At 37.7% G+C, this 24,879-nt stretch overlaps 1 protein-coding gene across 1 annotated transcript in view; it reads left to right on the top strand.

Annotated features, from left to right (window-relative positions):
• Positions 1-5,249: 5,249 nt before the first annotated feature.
• LOC139712322 (rifampicin phosphotransferase-like) overlaps positions 5,250-24,879 on the top strand; it is a 73,155-nt gene continuing 53,525 nt past the window's right edge. The window contains exons 1-6 of the mRNA XM_071624161.1: positions 5,250-5,331; positions 9,050-9,411; positions 14,117-14,376; positions 15,351-15,419; positions 21,389-21,502; positions 22,273-22,382. Coding sequence (XP_071480262.1) covers positions 9,085-9,411; positions 14,117-14,376; positions 15,351-15,419; positions 21,389-21,502; positions 22,273-22,382 — 880 coding nt within the window. The 5' untranslated portion in view covers positions 5,250-5,331; positions 9,050-9,084. The remainder of the gene's footprint in view (positions 5,332-9,049; positions 9,412-14,116; positions 14,377-15,350; positions 15,420-21,388; positions 21,503-22,272; positions 22,383-24,879) is intronic.

Below are 24,879 nucleotides of genomic sequence, written 5' to 3'. Positions count from 1 at the left end.
ATCTTTGTCGGAACTAGTATTTCGCTATCTTCCTCCTGTCTCTCATTCTCGTTGTTCGTTCTTTTGTTTCTTCTGCTTTAATCTTCTGCCATGTCATTCTTATATTCTCTTGTTCTTATTTTTTCCAACTTTTCGTATTTTTATGATTTTATTATACTTTTCCTCTCCTACCTTCGTTACGGCCATTAATCGAATAACTCTCGTCTCCATTTTGTCTGTCTCTCCTAAAAATGTAAATACGTACGTCTGTATCGGTAGTCTCACGAGCATCGACAGCTGAAGTTTGGGCTTGATGCTCTCCTCCAGCCGAACTGTGGTGAAGTCCAGCGGTGGGCTTTGCGATATTACCTGTCAGGGCAGGAGTTGAAACTTTCCCTCCACCGGCGGGAAGATTTCCCCGAGTCTCGTCCCCTGCCAAGGTTCTACGCTTGACCAACCTGTTGGCGCGACGTTGTCGCTTAGCCTCTGGGGTTTCGACAAGTGGATGAACACTAGCCATCATTCCCTTTTGATAAACCGTGCAAAGTTGAACCAATATGACAACTTATGCAATTGGGAGACTCCTGATTCACGAATTAGACGATAGTATAGCTTTTCAAATGTGAATGATACTATGTTATGTTCATCATCCGAGATGGACACCAACGAACGAAGAACTGTCGTCTAAAATATGTATTTGCTAGCTAATCTCTCTCTCTCTCTCTCTCTCTCTCTATATATATATATATATATATATATATAACGAAGAATCAAGAAATAAACTAGTAATGCATTATTTCGCCAATAAGAATGAGTTTATTAAACATTAATCAGTTAATAAACTCATTCTTATTGGCGAAATAATGCCTTGCTAGTTTAATTCTTGATTCTTCGTTATATTGGAGCCAATACGTGAATTCGCAACATGTATATATATACATATATGTATATATATATATATATATATATATATATGTATATAATACAATATCTGAGTGTCTTTTGATATGTGGATATAAGAATTTAACCACACATTACATCATGATAAAATGTCTGTGTACACCCTCAAGAGGAACTAGAAGGAAGACACTCCTATATGATACAATATCACTTTGTTCTGATATGAGAATGAAAATTCCATCAAACAATTTCTATAGTCGATGCTTACACAAGGATTGCAACTGGCTATCAGTTTAATACTTTGAACTAAGTTACTCTGTTCCAGGCCGAAAATAAGAAACCAATTATTTTTTTCAGTATTTTCAGAAATCTTTCAGCATTCATAGATGTGCGTACTAAAGTCTGATTTGATCTGTATATTCTCAATGTTTTACTGCTCACATACGTACTCGAGACACAGACAGGACCAGAGCAGCCTTTGGTGTTGACAAAGGTACTGTGTATACCATTGCCATTGGGAGAAGTGATTTAAGAAATGTTCGAGTTATCACATTTGATGCAAATGTGTGTAGGCCTATATATCAGTTGTATCACAAAACATCCTCTCATACCAAAAGAAAATTTCGCAATAAAGCCTAAGATGTGAGGAAATGTCACTATTTTTTCTCAATAAACCATAGCTGTGGACGGTTTATTCTGGAAACAATTTCATTACAACTCTCATTCCAATTTTATATTTAACAATACATTACATTAACTGATTAACATTTTGACATTGGTTGTTTCTATCCCTAATTCACATTTTATAAGTAGTTTGAAGCACTAAAGCTAGGTTTTTGTTTCATCTGCAAATGCTAAATAATGTTTTCAATAACTGATGGACTGTAAATTTGAAAAGCGAATGAGGCCCTTTGGTTTGCAGGTTGACAATCGCACAAGGTTAGTTGTCGTTAGTATACGCGGAAGTGAACATCCGCATGCACCACATGCACTATCTTCTTCGGTGTCGAAGCTTCTTACCTGATTATTAGTGTTAATATTTCAAATGGATATTATTTTCAACGTTGTCAAATTTATCAAGAAGAATTCGCTCACCAGTTTTGAAAGGATCGATGTAAGCCACAAATATAGCTAAACAAACAGAATTTCGAAGCTTCACTGTGAAATCTTCAAAACAATGCTATGCGCTGAAAGTGCAGACACATAATGAATCGTTTCCCTAGCTACGCGGGTAAGTGCCAGTACATTCATGCGCATCCCCTGCGCGCGTATTATTGTTCACGTCATGAATGGACTTTCCACCAATAAGCTTGGGGCCACCAGTACGTATACTAGTATTCGAGAGTTCTCATTTTGTCTGTGACCGTCGATTTTTGCTCTAAAATGTACACACATGCCTAATAATAATAATAATAATAATAATAATACATTCTGCTTATATAGCGCATGTTACACTGAAGTCTCTATGCGCTTTACAAAATTTTCTATAATAACAATACAATTAGAAAATACATATTATGTAATACAATACAACTGACTACAACAACAATAAAGAAATTAAGAAAAATGATCAAAGTATTGATTAAATAAATACGTCTTTAGTTTAGTTTTGAAAGTCTCTTTTGTTGGTGCGGTGCGAACAGAGTTGGGTAAGGTGTTCCATAGGGTGGGTGCCATGACAGAAAAGGAACTTGAGCCATAGTATTGAGTGTTGAAGCGGGGGGCTTGAAGAAGTAGTTGGTGTTGTGACCGGAGAGCACGAGGAGGTGTGTAGACGTGGATGAGGTCAGAAATGTAGGATGGAGCTTCACCAGTGAGTGCTTTGTATGTGAGAAGAAGTATTTTGTATTCTACACGCTTGCAGACAGGGAGCCAGTGGAGGTTTCTGAGGAGAAGTTTGGTACTGGTGTGTGTGGTCGCCCTTTCTGTGATTCTTGCTGCTATGTTTTGTACCCGTTGGAGCTTAGTGATGGTTTTTGCATGTGCGTTACCGAGAAGTGCATTACATGCGTCCAGTCTTGACGTGACAAAAGCATGAATAAGTCTGAGGGTGGTGCCACGATCTAGGACAGTGCGTATTGGAGAGATCTTCCTGATAGCTGCCATGGCGGATCGGCAAGTACTGTTCATCTGTGATTCTCGTGATATAAGGTGTTATCAATGAAGACTCCCAGGTTCCTAACCTCCACGTTTCTCCTCAATGACTGCATGTGTCGCCTACGGTCAGTTCGACTCCTGGGGGCCTTTCGAGGAACTTAGAGGATAGATGCAGAAGTTCTGTCTTATCATCATTGATGACTAGTTTGTTTCGCATCGACCAGGATTCAAGAGAAGAATTCAAGAGTAAAATTCGGGTAGTCTATACATCGACTTTCACTTTAAAAACTTTGCCGTAGTGTCGAACATGCAATATCAATACACACCTTAAGACTTACAGGCCATCCCTATATGTAGAAATGTATCTATATGGCCTGCAATATGAGCATGAAACACACCCCTTTTAATGATCATTTCTGTCATGTGAATTTGTTTTCATTATACGTACTAATGTTTGAATCCTTATGTGCACATACAGACTTGTACTACTTTTGTCCAGTGTAAATGAAGGCATCATTAGTGCATGGGAATGTTATTTTACGTAAGCGATCAGGGCGGAAATCAAGTTGTCTGTAGGACAGAAGATGATGTTGAAACGAATAAGCATATCAAAATACGTAAACTGCAATACATTTCTGATACCACAGTGACAAACACATTTCTCCCCTTTATTATTAACGGTGGGTTTGTGGTGTCGCAGAGGAAAGAGTTCAATGATCTGATTCTCAAAACTTTTGTTGTCTAAGAGCTAGGTGCACGGAGGATTTAATCGACTGGCTGTCACCGAAGAGGTCGCCCGTTAGAAGGTCATGTCTGGGTCATGTTTGTTGTACTACGTGAAGAAGGCGGCTGATGGGTTGAGAGATGACGTCCTTTCACCAAGAATGCCGAGTCTGTCTGTGAAAAGTGATACATTGTACTACGGCACTGGTGAGAACCAGTGCCGTATATATATACATGTACATATATATATACAGTATATTATATGTACGGCACTGGTGAGAATCTCTTTGAATGCGACCAAAGAAAGAGGTTGAATGCGACCCAGAGCCTTCGGTGTGCGAAGCCGCGCGCGCGCTGTCATAACCCCTACCAAATCTCTTTGACCCCTACCCACTGATGTCTACCCACTGACCTACCACATAGAGCTGCGATACCACGTGTGATGAGTGCACCATCCGATGTTGCAGCTGCAGCTACGCACGCTGATTGGTTGAAAGTTTCAGTGTACGAAATTTGGTACATACTGTACTTTTATCACAAAATGCAGTGTTTGGCTATGCCTTCCACAATACCATTTTTTAGTGCCTTTGACTGAGTTTATTTCTGCCTCTCCATGAGCGTTATTTCCTAGCTGTTAAAAAAAAAGAGGTATAGTGATTACTTTTAGCCTACCCGTTGTCAAGAGGACCATGCATGTAGACCACATTCCTCGTTATCGCAGGAATATTGTTAGGCCCTATCGGGCTCAAAGACGCGAAATTGTGTGGAAAGTTACAGTGACAGCAAAATTCCTTCGATCATCTTTTGCTGGGAAATATGACTGTGTGGTTTTGCATGTTATAATACTTCTGTTTACAATAAAGCCGTTTATAGTTTTGTTATCGCAGACAACACTGAACAAGATCAAAGACATAGCATTTGAAAATATTACCCTTGCTTGCATGAATTCCTAGCAGCCTAGACTATGAGTTATATAATTCGCTTGGGCAAGATCTGTCCTTGAAGGGATAACTCCCCCCCCCCCCCCAAAAAAAAAAAAAAAAACCAACCAAACAAACAAGAAAAAAAAATCAAAATAGAAGGGTCATCACACATTGTCACTTCGTCTCGTTTATCATTTGTTCAAATTGTGTAAAGTTTGGACAGATCACTTGGGGTGTTTCACAAGAAGCTATCCACGGTGGACTAGAATATAGGCATAGATCAAGCCAGTGGATTCCCTGTTTAGTTTTATCAGCCGGTCTTTCAGCATCCACTTATCAGGGGCGGACCCAGGAATTCTGTAAAAAAAAAAAAGGGGGGGGGGGGGCAACTAACATTTCTGGTGCCACTTCCGGGTTTCATTTCACCTTTTTTCTTTTATATTTCTTTTGTTTTTAACGATAAATATTACCAAAAGGGGGATGCGTGCGCCTCTTGCGCCCCCCTCTGGATCCGCCACTGAATGTTTGCTGAAAATTATTTTCTGACTTATCCTATGAATCTTGCATCGGTCTTCAAATTTTGCACGCGGGCTAGCTAACGTAAAGGAGCGAGATTGGCGCGACAAGCTCGGATGACGATCGATCACTCATGATTGATAGGATGTTACGAGGCTCGAAACTGTCATCTGGACTCTTTGCAGGTTATATGGTATGGTCTATAAACTGTAGTTAATTGTAAGATCATGTGTCTGTTTTTAGTCTTTATTTGACAATTATTGAAGACCACGACAAGTAGTAAGCTGTTCAAAGTAAAAGCCCTGATTTGAATGCATTCTACAATGAACTGTATTCATGCTGGAACTGTGACACTCGGGTTAGTCCGATACGTTGATAATTGTGTCTTCTCCGGTTCAGTTCTGAACTTCAGCCCAAGGGGGCATTTCATGAAGCATATTGGTGGATATTTTTCTGACAAATTGTTACAAGCTATTGAAATTCTTGCATCTGATTGGCTGAGATCCAATCAAACTGATTTGTCCGACAATAACTGATTTGTCCAACGACTTTGTCGGACAAAGTGCTTCATCAAGTGCGACAATACTCTGCCAGAGCTAGAGGGATGCACTAATTTTGGAAGAAGAAGATGAAATGCCCCCAGTTCTATGATACACAGGCCACAGCCTCACAGGCCTGTCGCTGCACAGAGGTCTCACGACATCTGGTCGGGCTGGTGAAGGCATTTGCTGGCCACTTCTGTTTAAAGCGTAGCCTGACCTGACGCCGTGCAAAGCATGGCTCCGCGATCGCGCAACCTGACGTTAGCTGTAGAATAAGATTTAGTTTTTATTATTAGATGGTAACATTACAAACTAGTTATTGTAAACGTAACTTGGTTTGGAAAGAGAGAGAAAGATGTCGCTGTTCTTTGCATATATGTAAACTTTCAACGATGATTTGACTGTAGCTTGCTGTACGGCAGTCAATCGAGGCAGTCATTTATTACGAAATAGCTAACTGTTACTAGTGTTAGACTAACGTTAGATCTATACAATGTACAAAATCATATCGACCCTTACTCAAGACAAAGGAAGACACTTAACACTCAGTTGACTTTACTTTAGAATGGAGAGGAACTACATGTACTTAAGTTCTGTAGGGATCTTGTCTATGGCCTGTTTCTAGATGTTTTGGTATGGATTCATAAAACACAAGCAAATTTTGATTGGTGAAACTCCTGGAATATCTCGTTTAAGAATCCATTGGGAGAGTTTGAGAAGTAGATTAGAAGAACTCCCTGGCAAGTTCTTGGACTGAAGTGATCAGGTTTGTTTTATAACACTTCGGCCTAAACAGTAAAGTTGAAAATTGGATGAAAAGAGAGACACAATTTTTTTTTTTTTAAATAGTAAATCCTGTGGCTATTCATGTAACAAATTAGCTCTTATTTGATTTTTTACATATTAGACCCTTTTGAAAATTCTTCAGCACTTAATAAGGCCTTTTTTTTTTTGGGGGGGGGGGGTCATTTCTAACAGCAAGTACATGTAGACCCCAAGCATCAGTAATCTGGCCTTCAGTGATATTTTTGAATATATCCAGTAGTACAGTACTCTCCGTGTAATCGGGTATCGCTTAATCGGGTACTCCGTTTAATTGGGTAGTAATGTCAAAATCAGTTCCAATGCACATTAAAATTACCTGATAATCAGGTTGCCTCTCCGCATAAATGGGTAAAAATTCTCTTCTAACCTAATTTCTAAGCACATTTTGTCGCAGATATAACACTTTAAGAAATCATAAATGTCAAAATTTCCACTGCTAATCGCATTCTCTGCTTCATTTGCAAAGAAGACCGATCATTTGGGGAGTGGTTAAACATGAAAACACATGTGCCAGTCCGATTTGCCACACGTAAACGAACATTACACATGTAGCTGGCACTCACAATTGCATAGACAGACAGTAGAAGTTGAACATACTTGCGCTCCTCCCTTACTTTATACTCCGCAACAACATTCACAATTACGAGCTAAGTTTGCAACGAAATTGAGGCCATGCACCAGCTCCATAATTTTGCTTTTCCCCAGTCACTTCTCAAAAAGCATCCCAATGTTCTACGTGACTAGTGCACGCAAAGAAACGTGTTCATTTCAGAAAACGCCTGCGTGTTAGCGAGGAGTCCATAGTCAAACGACAACATAGAAGACATATTTGTCCATAAAAAGAGTGTAAATTATTACTTGTGACTGAGTTAGTGTAAGGTATGAATGATGTGCCGTGCAAGTACGCGTGTTAAGCATACAGTGTAGGTGTTTGGTGCAGTGTACAATGTGTGTACATACACATTGTGAGTGTCAATTGTGAATGAGACGTGTTCTTCTGTTAATCGGGTACTCCGCTTAATCGGGTAAGAAACGCTCTGCCCGAGCCTAACCGATTATGCGGAGAGTACTGTACTTGCAAGTTGGTATCTAGTGATCTTTTTCCTTCGTTTATGCAACTGTGTGTACTGCTGCTCAAAATTCAGTTTGACTTCAAGAGTTTAATGAACTAGGATGCAGATTTACAAAAGTGAGAATTTGAACATGTGTGTTTAGTTGCAATCATGGCTTTAATAGAAAGATTAGAGTTTCTTCTAACAATATCTGTTTTCTTCTTAGTATGAAAACTGCATTTATCACAGTATTATTAGCCTTTTCTCCAATGTAGTGTGCACTTATTTTGCTGTAAAACTCGTATAAAGATGTACGGAGCTTCAAGGTTGAGCTCAGTAAGTATTTAATTTTACTGACCCCATTCACGTGCATCTTTTGTGTACAACGAAAGAGTTTATGAGGCCATCAGAGCATGCTCTATTTATTCCTTGCGCCCAATGGATATTTCCATTGTTCGATGGCTCATGTAGTTGACCATGGAAAGGGAGTACTGTAAAAGTAGACATTTTTGCGGTGTTGAAATTTTCGTGCATTCCGCGCAACCAGAAACTAGCGCGAAAATAAAAGCATGCAAATATTTTTTGCTTGCCATATGTTCCCAAACTTACTGTCTTGATTCTGCGGAATTAAAAAAATGTGATTCTCTTCTGACAGTGCCAAGCGCAAAAAATTAGTTGCGCGAAAATAACCACTTTTACAGTACATGTAGGACCTACCTCTTGACTGCTTTCGCACAGGTGGCCTACCGACCTGTCCGTCCTCCGTGAACTACAAAAACAATCTCATTTGGGGGCATTAAAGGCTCTCAGAGAATTGCGGGGGAATGGGTAAAGAGGGTCACAGAATTGTGAACAAATATTTCTCTTAAAGGACAAGTTCACCTTCATAGCCATGTGGGTTGAGTGAATGCAGCAATATTAGTAGAACACATCAGTGAGAGTTTGAGCAAAATCGGGCAATCCGTTAAAAAGTTATGAATTTTTGAAGTTTCAGCTCAGTCACGGCTGGATGAAAAGACTACTATAGCTTGTGATGTCACATGAGTACAACGATAAAAAGAAAGAATAAAGAAAATTCAACATATTTCCATTTTTCTCCCATAACAAAAGAACACTTGACTTCTCTCTTTCAGAAGGCAGGGGAAATAATATTACCCTTAACATACGTCAGTAGCAAGTCGAAGAACTGTGCACTTTATTCTAAAAGTAAAGTTTTGTGAAATTCTCTTTTTATTTTCCTTATATAGTTGTACGCATGTGACATCATACACTGTAGTAGTCTTCTCTTCCAGCAGTGATTGCGCAGATACTTAAAATATTTGTAACTTTTGAACGGATTGTCCAATTTTCCTCAAACTTTCACTGATGTGTTCTACTAATATTGCTGCATTCTCTCAATCCTTATGTATATGAAGGTGGACTTGTCCTTTAAATGAGATGGTAAATTTCCATCAATTGAGCTCATTCATATTCTCTGTCCTTGTTATTACAGGCATATGACAGATACTGTTGACTGCCATTGGACATATGGAGCTGATACAGGGTTATGATGGGACTGTATCAGTTCCATTCATAACAATTTGTGTAGGCTTTGCATCTTTCCTGGCCCTCTTCTTCTTTGATGCTTTCAACATCACCCCACCTCCCTTAGAAGGCATATACTCCCAGCCGGGCAGATGGTTTACCTCAAAGAGAGTGTTCATATACCTCTCAATCTTACTGAGAAAATGGAGGAGCCACAGGCAGAAGGCACACGGAGGAAAGGTGGAAGCAGCCAGTGTGGGTTATGGACAGGCTGCTACGGCTACAGAGGAGGACATGGAGTTTATTACAGATGTTCCAGATAAACCCCATGTAAGTGCAGTGTTTTATTCCTTTGCATTCCTTTTTTTTTTAATATCAGAAATGTTACAATGTTTTGTATGTAATCAGCCCTTGAAGATACCCTACTTATCGCTAATTAACTTGAGAGACTACAGCCATTTATGTGACCTCTAACAATTAGTTTTATGATCAAAGTCTATGTTTGCTCTTTGTCAATGCTGCATGATTAGCTGTGTCAAGGAGGGTCAATCTGTCCATATAATCCTGCTCAAGTCCTTGTTGTACTGTACTCATGTGTAGTCAGATTCTTAGTTGCAGTTGTCTTTGACTTACACTACCTAGATCAAAACATGATACAACCTGGACTGGTGATCAACAAGTTTGAATATGTGGCTGACCTTGCATGCCCTCCACATCCATGAAAAAAAGAAAGAAAATGAAATTAAAGCAATCGGTGTATTGTAGTGCAAACCATTCAAAAGGCAGGGAAAATTCTAGAACTTGATTGCTTATACAGGGAAACTCGGTATAAGGGCAAGTCCAAGATAAGGTCCCCTCAGAAGGCAAAATTTCATCTTTGCTCAATATTGACATGTTTGGTACCATTTTGAAGCTTATGAGTTGAAGTTTTGATTTCCGTGGAGGAAAAAATGATATTATGTAAATTTATGCAAATTTCAAGGGCTTCATTTGCATAAATGTGAAACACAGCGTTACGTATGGGACATTTATAAAAATTCATATTAATTCAAAGGAAAGCAAATGATATTTGATTAATATGTGGACATAAGAAGTTCATCACATAGTTCAACTTGGTATGAAAATTTAGGGATTATGCAAATGATTATGCAAATTAGCTCGTGTCCTATCAAGAGATGTCCCATACGTAACAAAATGAGGTCATTTTTTTAGGTTTTTTCTGAAATTGCTAAGGTTATTTTAATGCCCTTTTGGAAAGTTCTAATTTATTGTTTAGAGAAATTAAATACCAGAGAAAAAAGAAAAAGAAGTAAAAGAAATATTCTTTGTTAGGCATTGAAATAATGTTACGTATGGGACAAATGCGTTACGTATGGGACATCCTCATACACATTGTATACTAGGAATGCATGTAGCTAGCTGGGAAGGTCTCTCAGTACACAAATGGTCAATCATCCTGAAGAAGGCATCCCAACATTGTATCTCCTTTTTGAGTTATAGACACTTGAAACAATACATGAACTTGACTGTACAATTTTCAGAAAGGGGGAGGGGAAAATGGCAAAATACACAATGAAAAATCAGCATTAAAGGGATGGTATAGTTTTTTTGTAGAAATGGGGATTCAGTTTTCAACATTTTAAGAGATGATTGGAAACCAATTATATGAATTACTTAAGAGCATAAAATCCTAAGACTAGAAGAATTCAAAGTTTATGTGATGGAGATCCAATTTGAAATGGTTGTGATATATATAGAAAAAAAATGAAAAGTAAAATGATTTTTTTTAATTGCAAGTGATACACAAATTGTCCTTATTCAGTTTTCAGTAGTAGCCACAACAAAATTCATGGGTATACATACTGAGTTGTGACTTGAATCAATGACCTGACTGCTAGACAGACATCATATATCTACTTGATCACTGGGGTTCCATGCAGCAGGTATTGCTTATTTATTAAACTTAATATTTTTTGTGTCAAGTTGTTCTTTATTGAAACTAAATGGCAAACTGCCCTTCATCAATGCAAGTAAACACTTTAAACTATTCAATTTTTCAGTAGTAACTATCCTGATAAAAATAGGCATACATACTCAGGTTGGTCATAAAAAATATAGAATATGATTGAATGTGATTATGATGGTAAATATCTGGGGAATATTGTTCCCTTGTCAATCTGGATCAGTATTTGAGTAATTTCAACTGATTCCACCTCAATGATTATGCAAAAATTTGTTTAAATGGGTATTTTGCAAGATTATTTTGCAAAATACCCATAAACATGGTTCTCCAAACACTAAACGAATGGGGGACAAACGGCATGCATACCCAGGTTGGTCATAAAAATATAAAAATATGATTGAATAATGATTATGATGGTGAATATTTGGGGAATATTGTTTCCTTGACAATCTGGATCAGTATTTGAGTAGTTTCAACTGATTTTACTTCAATAATTATGCAAAATACCCATAAACATGGTTCTCCACACACTAAATGAATGGGGGACAAACTGTCCCATACGTAACTGTCCCATACGTAACACGTCATGTCTGTCTTTAATTAGAACCTGTAATTAGAGCTTTTTGCCTAATGACATGAAACTTAAGTGTGATAATCTTGAGTGTTGTGACTTTCATCACAGTGAGTTACAAGTTGTAGAATGATATACTTTCAGAGAGTTTTGAGGTTGAAAAAAATGTTCAAAAAAACAAAATTTTTCTGGTCCCATACGTAACGGCACATATTTTCTCTTCTAGAATGTAATTGTCAAGGTCATTTTTCTCAATTTTTTACATGATTATACTTCTTCTAGATATCAATCACCATGATGAAGTTCAATATGATCAAAGGCCATTAACACTATTTTTCAGGTCATAAAAGTCTCTGAATGTCCCATACGTAACGTGCGCGTTATCTTGGACTTGCCCATAACGAACACTGCTATAACGAGATATCGGTTATAACGAGGAAATTTTCTCGGTCCCAAATTTCCTTCCACACAAGTCTATGTAAAATGCTACTCTTATAGCGAGATCGGCTATAACGAAATAACTGCTATAACGAGATAAATTTTGTGACTTCCAAACAAAGAAAAACAGTAAATCAAACCTGCTATAGCGAGGTAAAGCAAAATGCCTTCGGTAAAGCTTTACTTCGCCTGTGCTATCATCTTCCGAGATTGTAAAGCTTGATGCGCCAAAAACTGTCTTGTACACACATAATCATTTTCTTCAGTGCACTCCAGCTAGCACTGCATGTTGTACGTGTAAAGTGTGTGTGCACGCACACTGATACATGCAGAAAATGTGGTGGGACGGCCATATGTATACATGACATCATCATGACGTTTAGCAGGTGTGAGGCAATCTGATGCTGTGATTGGCCTTCTACTTAGGGAATTCCCCGTCTTCACACACACGCAGTCATAATGTACATACAGAATGTGTCACATACACACACAGCATTGTGCAGACCATATTCAAGCTTTCCACACAACACACACCCATACGATAACCACATACCAATCCACAGACGATCTTGATACAATCGCAAGCTATATATATTTACAAATTCAAACACCTACAATTAATAAGAAACATATTCTTGATATTGGATTTCCTTGGCGAAAAACATCTTCTTACCCATAAAGGTGAGTAATTCCCTCACACACAATATCAAGTTATCAGTATTGATTGAAATATGATGGGTAGTCCCACATGTGCAAATTAATGTCATTATTTTATGCCTTCTTTTATGTCTACTGATATAACGAGATATCGGCTATAACGAGGAAAATGACTCGGTCCCGAACATCTCGTTATATCGAGTTTCCACTGTAACACATCATGAAATTGGATTGATATTCTATAGAAGTTTTAAAGTATTCACACACAAAGGCATTGAGGCACACTATGTCTTGATATATTGTATCATAAATGTATGTCTGTCATCACATCACAACATGACTAAAAATTGAGAGTTTGTTGAGACAGTCATGCGATGTGGAAGAGAGTGTAAATTTGCAGTGACAAACGTGACACTCACCAGAAAATGTAGCATGAGCAACCTGAATGAAGCTATTTCACCACCATCCTATTTTCTCAGTAGCATTAAATTTGAAGGCAATTCCTAGAAAGTGTAGTTTTCTAGGTAATGGTATGTAAGCAGGTGGAAATATTTTACAAGTAGTATACAAATAAAAACAATTTATATCAGTAGCAACTCGGGTTGTAATCTTGTAGGGCTTTTAGCAGTGCTGTTAGTGTTGAATATTTTGCAATGTGGATACCCGGTATTTTAATAAGTGCTCAATGGAGCTATAGTGCAAAGGATAACTTGCAAAGAATTCTTGGAGACATTTAAAAACAAAAAAGGACGATACTCTCCTCCATGTATAATCAAGTCCATTGAAAGTAGCCTGGTGCCCCCACCCCAAAATCAGAAAATAATTGTGTAAAAGTTTCCAGATTTAGCTCCAGCGCCCCAAGATTGTAGAATTCTTAAAGAATCTTCTATTATGCCAGAATTGCTTTGAGTGAATACATTAATGAGTGTACTTTCAAGCTGGTTTATGGCCGATCTATGAGTAGCCCTCTTGGGATTAGTACCAAATTAAGTCCCAATTTCACTTTTTAATCTTCTTTTTAAAGATGCATGTGTATGGTCAATTTTTCTATGAAATTGGCAGGTATTATTGTCAGTGAGCCAGAATTTATAAATGGACTCCATACCCTCACCCCTAGGCTCCCCAAAGCCCCCTAAGCCTGTATATTAGGTAATAGTCTGCAAGAATGCAAGGAAGATGAACTTGTGATACTAAGGTGAGCACTAGACCCACTGGGTCTCTTTTTGCAGAAGTTTCCAGTTGTTAGAATTAGTAGATATATTTCATTGTATTCATCATTAACATTGTTGTACCGATTTACCTCTGCACGCCACACTCCAATGTATTTCATTAGAAAATAGGATGTACTTGCAACTGTTGGTACATAGGTAATAATATTTTATATTTCTATCAATCTGATTCTCCAGGGTTTCAATTCTGTATATGCATGGGGCATCAGTCCTACAGGGGAATGGTTGGTCACAAAGGTGGAGCTCCATCCAAGGGGATGCAGAAGCTGCTGGTTTATTCTTGGCCTTCCAGGCATCGGGAACCTGGTCCTGCCTCAGTACCCAGACTGTGTGGTCCTGAAGGGAGATAAAGGGTCAGGATTTCGGGCTGGCGGTCTCCACATGGAGGTTGTTGAACCTATGAGACTGTGGAGGATTTCTTTCAATGGACTGTGCAAGTGAGTGGTGTACACTGTAGTGAATGTCGTCAACACAAGATTTTTATCTCTACTCTTGCCTTAAATTGTTGTTTATATGTTTGTTTGTTTGGGTTTTTTGGGGATGTGGGGGTGGGGTTGGGGCAAAGAGCAGACTAATTCTGTAGAGTTCAGAACTTGAGAAGGTCACTCTAAAGGTAAAAATTTTATAACTAATAGAAAATTATGTCTTGACCTGCTGACTATGATTACTGTTAGAACTAAAACAATGAAATTCTAACTAAGTACTGCTAAGCCATGACAAATTCTGTTTCAAAAGAATTTATAATCTGCTATGTATAATGTGGTCTATTTCATAATTTTGTATGAAAGGGAAATAAAACTAAGTCACTATTTGATATGCAAGTAATGAGCTGATGAGCTGGAAATAGGATAACTGGATTTTGAAGAGTAGAGGAATGATAACAATAGAACTCTACCATCACTTGTTAGTATAAGAGGTTAAAATCTTTTTCCTTAACTTTTGTCTTCATTCTGATTTCTATACCACTTCTTTCATAAAGAATTGGGAAACTGCATAGATGTGAATGAGAGGATTCCAAATGATCTTTCAAAACTTCAAAAAATGAGAAACAATTGTCAGAAAACAAACTATAATTTTATTGAATAGTTTCACTTTTAAAAGTGAAGTGATCGTAAAGACTCAAACTTTCAACAAACTTAGTTATCAGTATTAAATATTTAAACAGCCAAAATGTAGAGGGTATTTGAATACTCAAATTTCCACCTCACAGTTGGCCCAGCTAAGATTTTATGAAAATACAGTGATAACCCCAAATATAACTTACATTTTATTTATCCTAATTGTTGTGTACACATAATATGAGTCAAGTGTAGCTCCTGACCACTTACTAATGATATGCTGCCTGTATTTGTTGGTAGTTTACTGTTCACATTTTCCACATATCTTTTTATTATTTCATTTAATTTGTCAGGGTTGGCTTCCAGGAGAACACCAAGTCAAAAAGTGACAGACCTCTGATTCATGTTCGTTTCTCCTTCATGTGAGTGAGAATTGCTTTGTTTTTGTATGTCAACTAATAAGTGTATGCCCATTATTTGGATGGCTCACGATAGCCATAAATCTTTTGGCAAAGTTACCGACATTATTTTTCTAAAAGTTACTTTTGCAATTAACAATCAAACTGGCCTTAGTGGCCATCTGTCTTCAGCGGCCACCTACTGCATGCAGCTATTTACCCCCCCCCCCCCCCCCCCCCCCCCCCGAGGAAAGCCATGTGAGAAACTCTGTTCAGAGCAGCCACCTGTCACTAACAATGTATATATATTCACAGTTGCCAAATTTCAACTGCTGCTTTGAACACATTGTGTGCCATCTCAGTAGGATTGATAATCCTGGGGTATGTTTCTTCGGCATATTCAGGTAGCTGTGCTCTTATGTTGATAGGCATTGTAGGTGATGAAGACATCAGTGACAGGAGGGAAGAACTTGATACACTGCATGCCTGGCAGTTTCCAGAGGAAACGCCTGAAAATTCCCCTGTGACTGTTTGACATATCGTGGTATGGTGCACCAAACTCACCACAGTTGAGACTGCAAATGTAAGGTTGTGGTTTTGTCCCTGTTGCCCATGTACTACTCTCCTTCCTGGTTCGCCATGTGGTGCTCTCCCGTTCAATCTTTGGGTCCAGGTGTTACAACCCTGCACTCATCTGCACAGATGCAGCGGGCAAAAACTCTAGCCTGCAGAAACGAATCCTGGATAATCTGCTTGTTTTTTCAAGACACAGGGAGCGTTTTACATCCAAAATAACTTATAAGTTGTGAACATGTCATTTAGTGTCCTGACAATGGTTGATGTGCTCACTGTGGGTTTCTCTTGGAGAGATTCAGCCAGATCATCCTTCATCTCCAGCAGCATAATTGGTGGATTTGCATTTCCAGTCTTAATTCAATTCAATTCAATTCAATTCAATTCAATTCAATTCAATTCAATTCAATTTATTTGTTCAATTCCACCAAGAAAACAAAGTACAGAAATTGTAATACCTCAGTATTGGGTGAAGACAAGAAATCAATGATTACACAAACATGACAGATAGCTAAAAAGAGTTAACATATGCTAGTACATGAGGTGGAAAAGATAGGAGTCCTGCTGAGAAGCAAAGCTTAAAAATTGCAGAAACTCCTATTTACAGATACAAAAAAAAAAACAAAAAAACCACCAGATACACAAGACTGGAAAATTCAGCCTGAAAACTATGTACAATATATACATACAATATGCGAAAATGAAATGATAATTGTGGGGGGGGGGGGAGGGGAGAAAGCACACTAACGGATGTTAAAAGAAAAAAAAATGTATTTAAAACAGAATACGGGATTGAATAATGGGAAGAAAAAAAAATAACTTGGACTTGGACACACAGATACAGGGACAAGAGTAAAGAGGCCTTCATTTTGACTATCATTTTTGTATTTCGAACCCTGCCTTTCTGTAGATTGTTTCTTCTGCCCTCCCACAAATAGGGAGCAATGATACACCTGATAGTAATTAATGCCCAGGTTATCTTAGAACTGCATTTGTAGTCTCTCTGGGATCTGAAAGCAGTGACTAGGAAGGCCCTGTCCTCATTGCTAATGCATCATGATTCTTTGATTGATGTTGTTCACATGACTAGATTAGATTGAAAAGACTCTCTTTTATATATCTATCTGGTAATCAATGAGATGTGTTTACCGATAACATTAAATCTAAAATGTGGTATAAGTAATGTTATTTTTCAAATGGACATCTTACAGACTTGATTTGAATGCTTCTATCATGAACTTGTTTCCCCATACAGTTGTATGTGAATATTTATATAGAATGGTGACAGATGCTTGGAGACAAAGTTGAATAGCCATTTACAAAAATGTGTGCACATTCAATAAATAAGAATATGTCAATATGAATTGGTTGTCACTATCTCACAATTTGTAGCAAAAAAGCTGCTGAAAACTGCTTATCCAATAGTGGCAAGCGAATGGAGTAAAATGGAGTCAAAAGGGGCCTGAGCTTTCGATCCTGGCAGAATCTTTGTCAGAGGCAAAATGACAAACAGGCAGGGAAAGCAATCACATAAGGACTACACACGACAAGAACAGTCAGGGGAGGGCTAGGGACACAGACCATTTAAGAAAACAAAAGGGGAGAGTTGGAGGTCATGGGCAAGGAGCCCAACAGGTAAAGGGAGGGGGATTAAAAGAGGGTGGACAGACAAAAGGCAGAGGAGGGTCATGAATGATCCAGAGACTGTTATGATTATGTGAAAACAAAGTTACTCATCTCATGAGAATAAGAAAAAAACAGTATAACACTGACCAAATTTTACAAAATCGTAACAACAGTAAGAAAATGTGGAAGAGCTTGGGGGAACTTACGCCTAAATCATCACCCATTTCTCCCAATACCATAAAGGTTGATGATGCAGAAGTATCCGACAATGCAAGTATTGCTGAAGCATTCAACAATTTTTTCATATCTAATGCTACTAAAATTACAAAAGACCTGCAGAGGAATACTTCTCAAATGATATTAGATGAAGACAAAGGCTTTGTTCCATCTCATTCTCAATTTAATTCAAGTATGATAACGAGAGATTTTGTATTGAGACAGATCGAGCTTCTTGGCATAGATAAAGCAACCGGAGAAGATCACATCGGCTGCAAACTTTTAAAGATGACAAAGAATGCTATTGCAGAATCTCTTTGCGATATTATCAACAAATCCCTGTCTACGGGAGTTGTTCCACGTGAATGGAAAAAGGCTCGGGTAGTACCAATATTTAAAGCAGGAGATATTTCTTCGATGAATAACTACCGCCCCATCTCAATCTTACCAACAGTGAGTAAAATTATCGAAAGGACCGTACATCAACAACTGAGCGAATTCATAAATGCGAATGATTTACTACACCCTAATCAATCTGGTTTTAGACCATTTCATTCCACATCAACTGCTCTTGCAAAACTTGTGAATCAGTGGTCTTTGAATATAGATAATAATCAAATTTCTGGAGTTGCCTTCATAGATCTTCGGAAGGCATTTGACACTGTAGATCATGACCTACTTTTACGTAAATTAAAGTGTATAGGGTGTAGCAAGACGACTAGATTGGTTCAAATCCTATTTAAGTGACAGACAGCAAGTGATGAAATTCAAAGGAGCCAAGTCCCACCCTTCAACTATTAAATTGGGTGTACCTCAAGGGTCAATTCTTGGTCCCCTTTTATTTTCAATATATGTCAACAGTCTACCTGAGTGTACTTCAGAAGGTGATATGTACGCTGACGATACGACTCTCACTGTCAGTGCTAATGACGCAACAGTTTTAGAAGAAAAGATAACTGTTGCACTAAATAAAGTAATGGGGTGGATTAAGAAAAATCGGCTCGTCCTTAACACTGACAAAACTTCTGTCATGATTATCGGCTCCCGTGCTAATCTCGGGAAAATTGAAAATTTCAGTATTTCATTAGATGGTAGTCGGATTAAAAGAGTTCAGTTCACTAAATGTTTAGGTGTTTTAATAGATGAAGAACTGAAATGGTCTAAACAAATCGAAAATGTATGTAAACGTACCCAAAAAAGTGTCTGCATGATAAAGATAGCGAAGGCCTTTTTGCCCCAACAATCCCTAAAATTACTTTATAATAGTCTAGTGTTACCACAATTTGATTACTGTCCTGTTGTTTGGTCAAACAGATTTCAATCCCATACAACTAAGCTAGAAAAAATTCAAGAGAGGGCAGCAAGAATAATTTTGGACAAAACATATGACACACCGTCGGCTGATTTATTCAAAAGTCTTAAATGGATGACACTAGACAAACGTTTTGATTTCAGCCGCGTTATGATGATATATAAATGCGTCCATAACTTAGCACCTTCGTACCTTCAGGTGCACTTAGTTAAGCCTAGTGATGTACATGAACATCATACAAGGCTAATAGACAGTGGAAATCTATGTGTGCCAAGATTTCGCTCTGATTGTCACAAGTGCAGCCCAATCGTATCCTCTGTACTTGAATGGAACAGGCTAGATCATTCAACTAGATCAGCTTCTTCCATATATTCATTTATTAAAGAGATTGTTTAAGCAAAGTTGCTATTTGTAAGTAACACACGAAATTCATTCTGGGCTTTATCATTCCTGTATAATAGCGTTTTTAATTGTTATTTCGGCATTCTGATGAACTCTTGCTGTGGCATGTACTCTTTTATGTTACTTTGCAATGTACAGTATGCTGGTATGTATCTACACTGTATTATGTCATCTTCTGTATGTGACCGTGCACCTCAAAACAAACATAAAGTCGCACACACTGATTTTGCGTGAAGAGTGAAAATAAGTGAAATGGATCAATCCAGCCGAATTTGACTTTTTCATATTTTCTGAAAGAGCGGGTCTTCTTTTACGATATGTTAAAATTTGGTATCATAAAACGGGCAGGAAAGTGTGTTTTTTAGCAGTTTATCTCAAACATTTTTGGTAGAATAGTGTGATTAGATGTGTCTATAGAGTCCCTTTTACATTTCTGAAAAACCTTTGTCCACAGTCTTCACTTTCAACTCTAATAACTTTTTAAAGGATAGTGCTACTGCTTTGAAAGTTGGCGTTAATTATGGACAGAATGTGTTAATGAGGCATGCTCAATTTCAGTTTAATCTGATAATCCCTTCATTGTTGTTACTCTGGTGGTTTACTTCCTATTTTTTGTCCCATTCATCGCACAGCCAGCACGGGTTGGTAAAGATTAAGCGCTTGAATAGACACTGTACTTCAGAGCCTCTTTTTTCAGTTCACACTTTTCCTGAGTTTGTGCATTCTTTCCAATATTTAGATAGGTAAGGAGAGTCCGTTTGATTTGAGTTATACATCATTCTAAAGCTTAAAGTCTGCTCTTTCAGAATATGGTCTTAACTAAAAATTCATGTCTGGCGACTTCTTGTTTGTTTTGAGGTGCACGGTCACATATACGTTTTGCTATTTAATGTACATATGTACAGTTGAACCTCTCTTATCCGGCCTCCCTTTATCCGGATCTCTCTATTATACGGATGCAATCTCGCCGTGATTTAAAAAAAATATATAATTATGGGAGGAAAGGGGGATTCCCAACTCCTAGAGAACTCCTACACAAACACACATGAATTACATGTACTTGATACATTTCTTAATGATTATTTAGGTATAAATCATCCCAAGAATTTATAAAAGAAAATGATTTCATTCTTGCAAACACGAACCTCTATTTTGGGGTCTGTTACTGAGTGTAGCAATGAAAAGGTTGCAGTATACGCATTACTACATGTGGTACTACAATGGGCTACATCAGTACATGTGTATGTATATTATGTACATGTATAAAGCATTGAGTCTCCCGTATCCGGCCAAATCCCTTATCCGGATGAGCCCGGGTCCCGACTTGTCCGGATACGAGAGGTTCAACTGTATGTTCATCATGGTGAATGGACTACCCTGACAAAAGATTATAAATAAATAAATGAATAAATTAATAAATAAATAAATAAATAAATAAATAAATGTGATTGCTTTCCGTGCCTGTTTGTCATTTTGCCTCTGACAAAGATTCTTCTCGGATCGAAAGCTCAGGCCCCTTTTGACTCCAATCTCATAAATTTGTTAAAGACAGTTTTGAGTAACGATATGTGAAAATGAATGACAGACAATGGAATTCTCTGGGAAAACCTATTATAAAAACATATGGTACACACTATAGTCATTCAAGCAGTGACAAATTATGGTGAAAGCAGAACACCTAATCTCTCTCATTTTTTGCATACAGTTTCAGGCTTGTACACCAGTTTCCATGTACATGTAGGTGCCTGTTCTATGCACATTTTGCTTCAGATTACTTTGGTCATTGAAGTAGCCTGTTTTAAGTTTTTGTTGTGGTACTCATCTATTACAGATCATTATCTTTTTTTCGTATGTGAATTGGTAGGTGGGCAGCTTTTACTCCTATCTTCAACTTTGATACTGACCTAAGTGCCTGGCAGAATGGTGCAAATGTTGCAAGGGAAATATGGAGCAGAGAGTTCTTTCACAAGTTGAAAGGGTAAGCAAGCAAGATTTTGCGCTGATACCTTTCAGTAATGCTGTCCTCATTCCTCCTTATAGAAGTCTCTATAAGTACAGGTATCAGCATTCTGCTAAAGTGCGTCATGAGAGAGATTTTCTGACTCAGGAAATAGATTCAGTGTGGCTTAAAACCTGGCAACTCATGCTGTAAATACGTAATGTATGTAGGTTTTGGTCATATTGTACTGACAACATTTAGACCCTTGATCCAAAGACAGCTAGAAGATAACTCAAACATTGGGAAACATTGCAGGGACATCCTAGCAATATCATTCCTTCACTTCTCAGTATGTAACTGAGAGGGTCAGGTTATAAAGACAATACAGTACTGAAACAACTTCAAAGCTGCTCTGCCATTATTTTGAATTGACAAAATTTCCAGTGAGGTATGAAGAAACCAGAAAACCTTGTGACCTTGACCGTGACTTCTTAAAAGATGGTTTCAAAAGAAGCATCAAATTGAATAATCTTGCAGAGATATATGTATGTTTGTAATTACAACTAAAAATTATCAACCATGTTATCCCTTCAAGAGTACACTTGACAGCCCACCTCAAGAAGAGAAAAGAAAAAAAAAAATGTTTTACTCCTTCCAGTTCATATTTAAGAGACTTTGTGGTTTGTGTGTACCCATGTACCCGATGATGTGCGGTATCACAAATGGTAACATTTACCTGAATAATCAGAGCAGGTCCTGTCTCAAATGTCATGATTTTACCTATGTTTATTTGGTCATGTCATTCCCAGCATGCATCAAACACACTATGAGCAGTATGGCGTGTTCAGGGGTATGGTGAAGGTTGAAGGTCAGGAGGAAAAACTTATCACCATGCGGGGGTTACGAGACCACTCATTTGGTAAGCTTGTTAAAATGAAATCATTGCTTATTATCTTTATTAGGTGTTTTGAAAAAAAAATATTAGGAGACAGATATGAATATTGTGCACTGGTAATATTTCTGCTATGTTATCATAGCAGATGGTAAATCATTGAAGGTGACAGTTGGTAATTGTTTTTCTCATCTGTTGATTGGGGGACTCCCTGTCAGCATACAATGTATTTGTGAATACAACTAATGCCTGTTAAAGTACACATCTGGGCAATTCCACGGTAACTGACGTTACACGTAAGGATTTTCATGAAATTGTTTGCCTTGTAGTTTTGTGAATGAAAGCACCTTGGGCTTGCAATTAGCATTGATGAATAAGTTCATGAGAATGAAGAAATAGGTGGAAAGTTTTTCTCTCAAACTGCATTTCTTATCACATAGCAAGTGAAAATGTGTCGGTAACTGACGTTACGGAAAAAGGACATGGGAAATTATGGTGTAGATGTAAATGGAAATATCTCATGTCCCTGACTTTTAGCCTTTATGTGTTTAATGTGGCAATACACCTAGGTTCTTAGGAACAGGTGTGCCAAATAATGTGTACTTTAGTTGTCTCCTTTTACCACCATGCCAATTTCAGTGAAGGCATGACGGTAACTGACGTTACGTAACTGACGTTACGCTTACATTTGCCATTGGGTTTACACATGCAAAATCATGATTGGGAATAGCTATGTGATATTTCATAATTCTGACCATTCAGAATGATTTGGTTGATATGGAGTCATACCTTGGTTCATCAGTCATAACATCTATACACAATGAAATGAAACAGTAGTCCATTTTCTTTGTGTTCTATGAAAACTTAAAGGTAAACATGTCAGTAACTGACGTTACGTAACTGACGTTACACATACTTTGCCGTGGGGTTTACAGAGAGCTAATTTATTTAACAGGTTATTACACTGCTGCAATGTACCAGTGACAATCCCAGGCAACTACAGCAACAAATTAAAACAAAATCTAAAGACACAAATAATATTGGGTGGGCCCTTAGGGGGCACCCCCCAATGCCATAGCACAGTTGGGCAAAAATAATGTAAATGCACAAGAGGATATTTCTTGACATTTGTCTGAAGATTTAATTTTCATTCAACATTTATGATTGCACAGAGCCATTAATAGATTAAGCAGTTCCAAGTATGAATATATTGACATGGCTAAGGGCTTTTTTGTTTGTTTGTTTGTTTGTTTGTTTTTTAATGAACAGGAAAGTTTTTATCTACATAGAGTGCTCCACCCATAATACCTTGTAGTACTACACAAAACATGGATATTTTTGTGCTTGAAAAAAATATCAAAATATCTTCCAGGTTATGGGGAAAAAAACATGTATCAACTCATAAATATGCACAAATACGTATGAAATCTATTGTGATATATTTCTCCTTCTTTTCTTTATTTTACTCCTGATGATCTCCATCATCAATTGATTTAAATGAAAAGTGTCGCACTTTTAATATTTCTCTGTGAAGAAGAAAAACAAGGAAAAGTAGAAATTACGCGGTGCGTAATATATGTCCCCGCCGGAAGTAGCATTTGTGACCCTGCACCTCAAAACAAACAAAAAGTCGCCAGACATGAATTTTTAGTTAAGACCATATTCTGAAAGAGCAGACTTTAAGCTTTAAAATGATGTATAACTCAAATCAAATGGACTCACCTAACCTATCTAAATATTGGAAAGAAAGCACAAACTCCGGAAAAGTGTGAACTGAGAAAAGAGGCTCTGAAGTACAGTGTCTATTCAAGCGCTTAATCTTTACTAAACCGTGCTGGCTGTGCAATGAATGGGACAAAAAACAGGAAGTAAACCACCAGAGTAACAACAATGAAGGGATTATCAGATTAATCTGAAATTAAAATGCCTCATTAACACATTCTGTCCATAATTAATGCCAACTTTCAAAGCAGTAGCACTATCCTTTCAAGGTTTTTCCGAAATGAAAAAGGGATGCTAAAGACACTCCTAATCACACTATTCTACCAAAAATGTTCGAGATAAACTGCTTAAAAAACACACTTTCCTGCCCGTTTTATGATACCAATTTTTAGCATAATGTAAAAGAAGACCCGCTCTTTCAGAAAATATGAAAAAGTTTAGTTCGGCTAGGTTGACCCATTTCACTTATTTTCAGTCACGCAAAATCAGTGTGTGCGACTTTATGTTCGTTTTGAGGTGCACGGTCACATTTTGTAACAAAATGTGCAATATAGGTAAAAAATCAAGGTCAAAGGTCAAAGAAGTCAAAGGTCAAAATTCTGTGTAGAAGTTTTGAAGCCCTCACCTAGTGCCATCACATAAAGCAAATGGAATCGAAATTGAGTTAGAAATGGCGAAGGAGTAGCATTTTGTAGCCAATGTACAATATAGGTCAAAAATCAAGGTCAAAGGTCAAAGAAGACAAAGGTCAAAATTCTGTGTAGAAGTTTTGAAGCCCTCACCTAGTGCTATCACATAAAGT

This window comes from Diadema antillarum, unplaced genomic scaffold (assembly GCF_040938485.1).
Source record: "Diadema antillarum isolate AM-2024a unplaced genomic scaffold, OU_Dant_1.0 seq00001792_RagTag, whole genome shotgun sequence".
Lineage (NCBI taxonomy): Eukaryota > Metazoa > Echinodermata > Echinoidea > Diadematoida > Diadematidae > Diadema > Diadema antillarum.
This window is presented reverse-complemented; position numbering and strand designations above follow the sequence as displayed.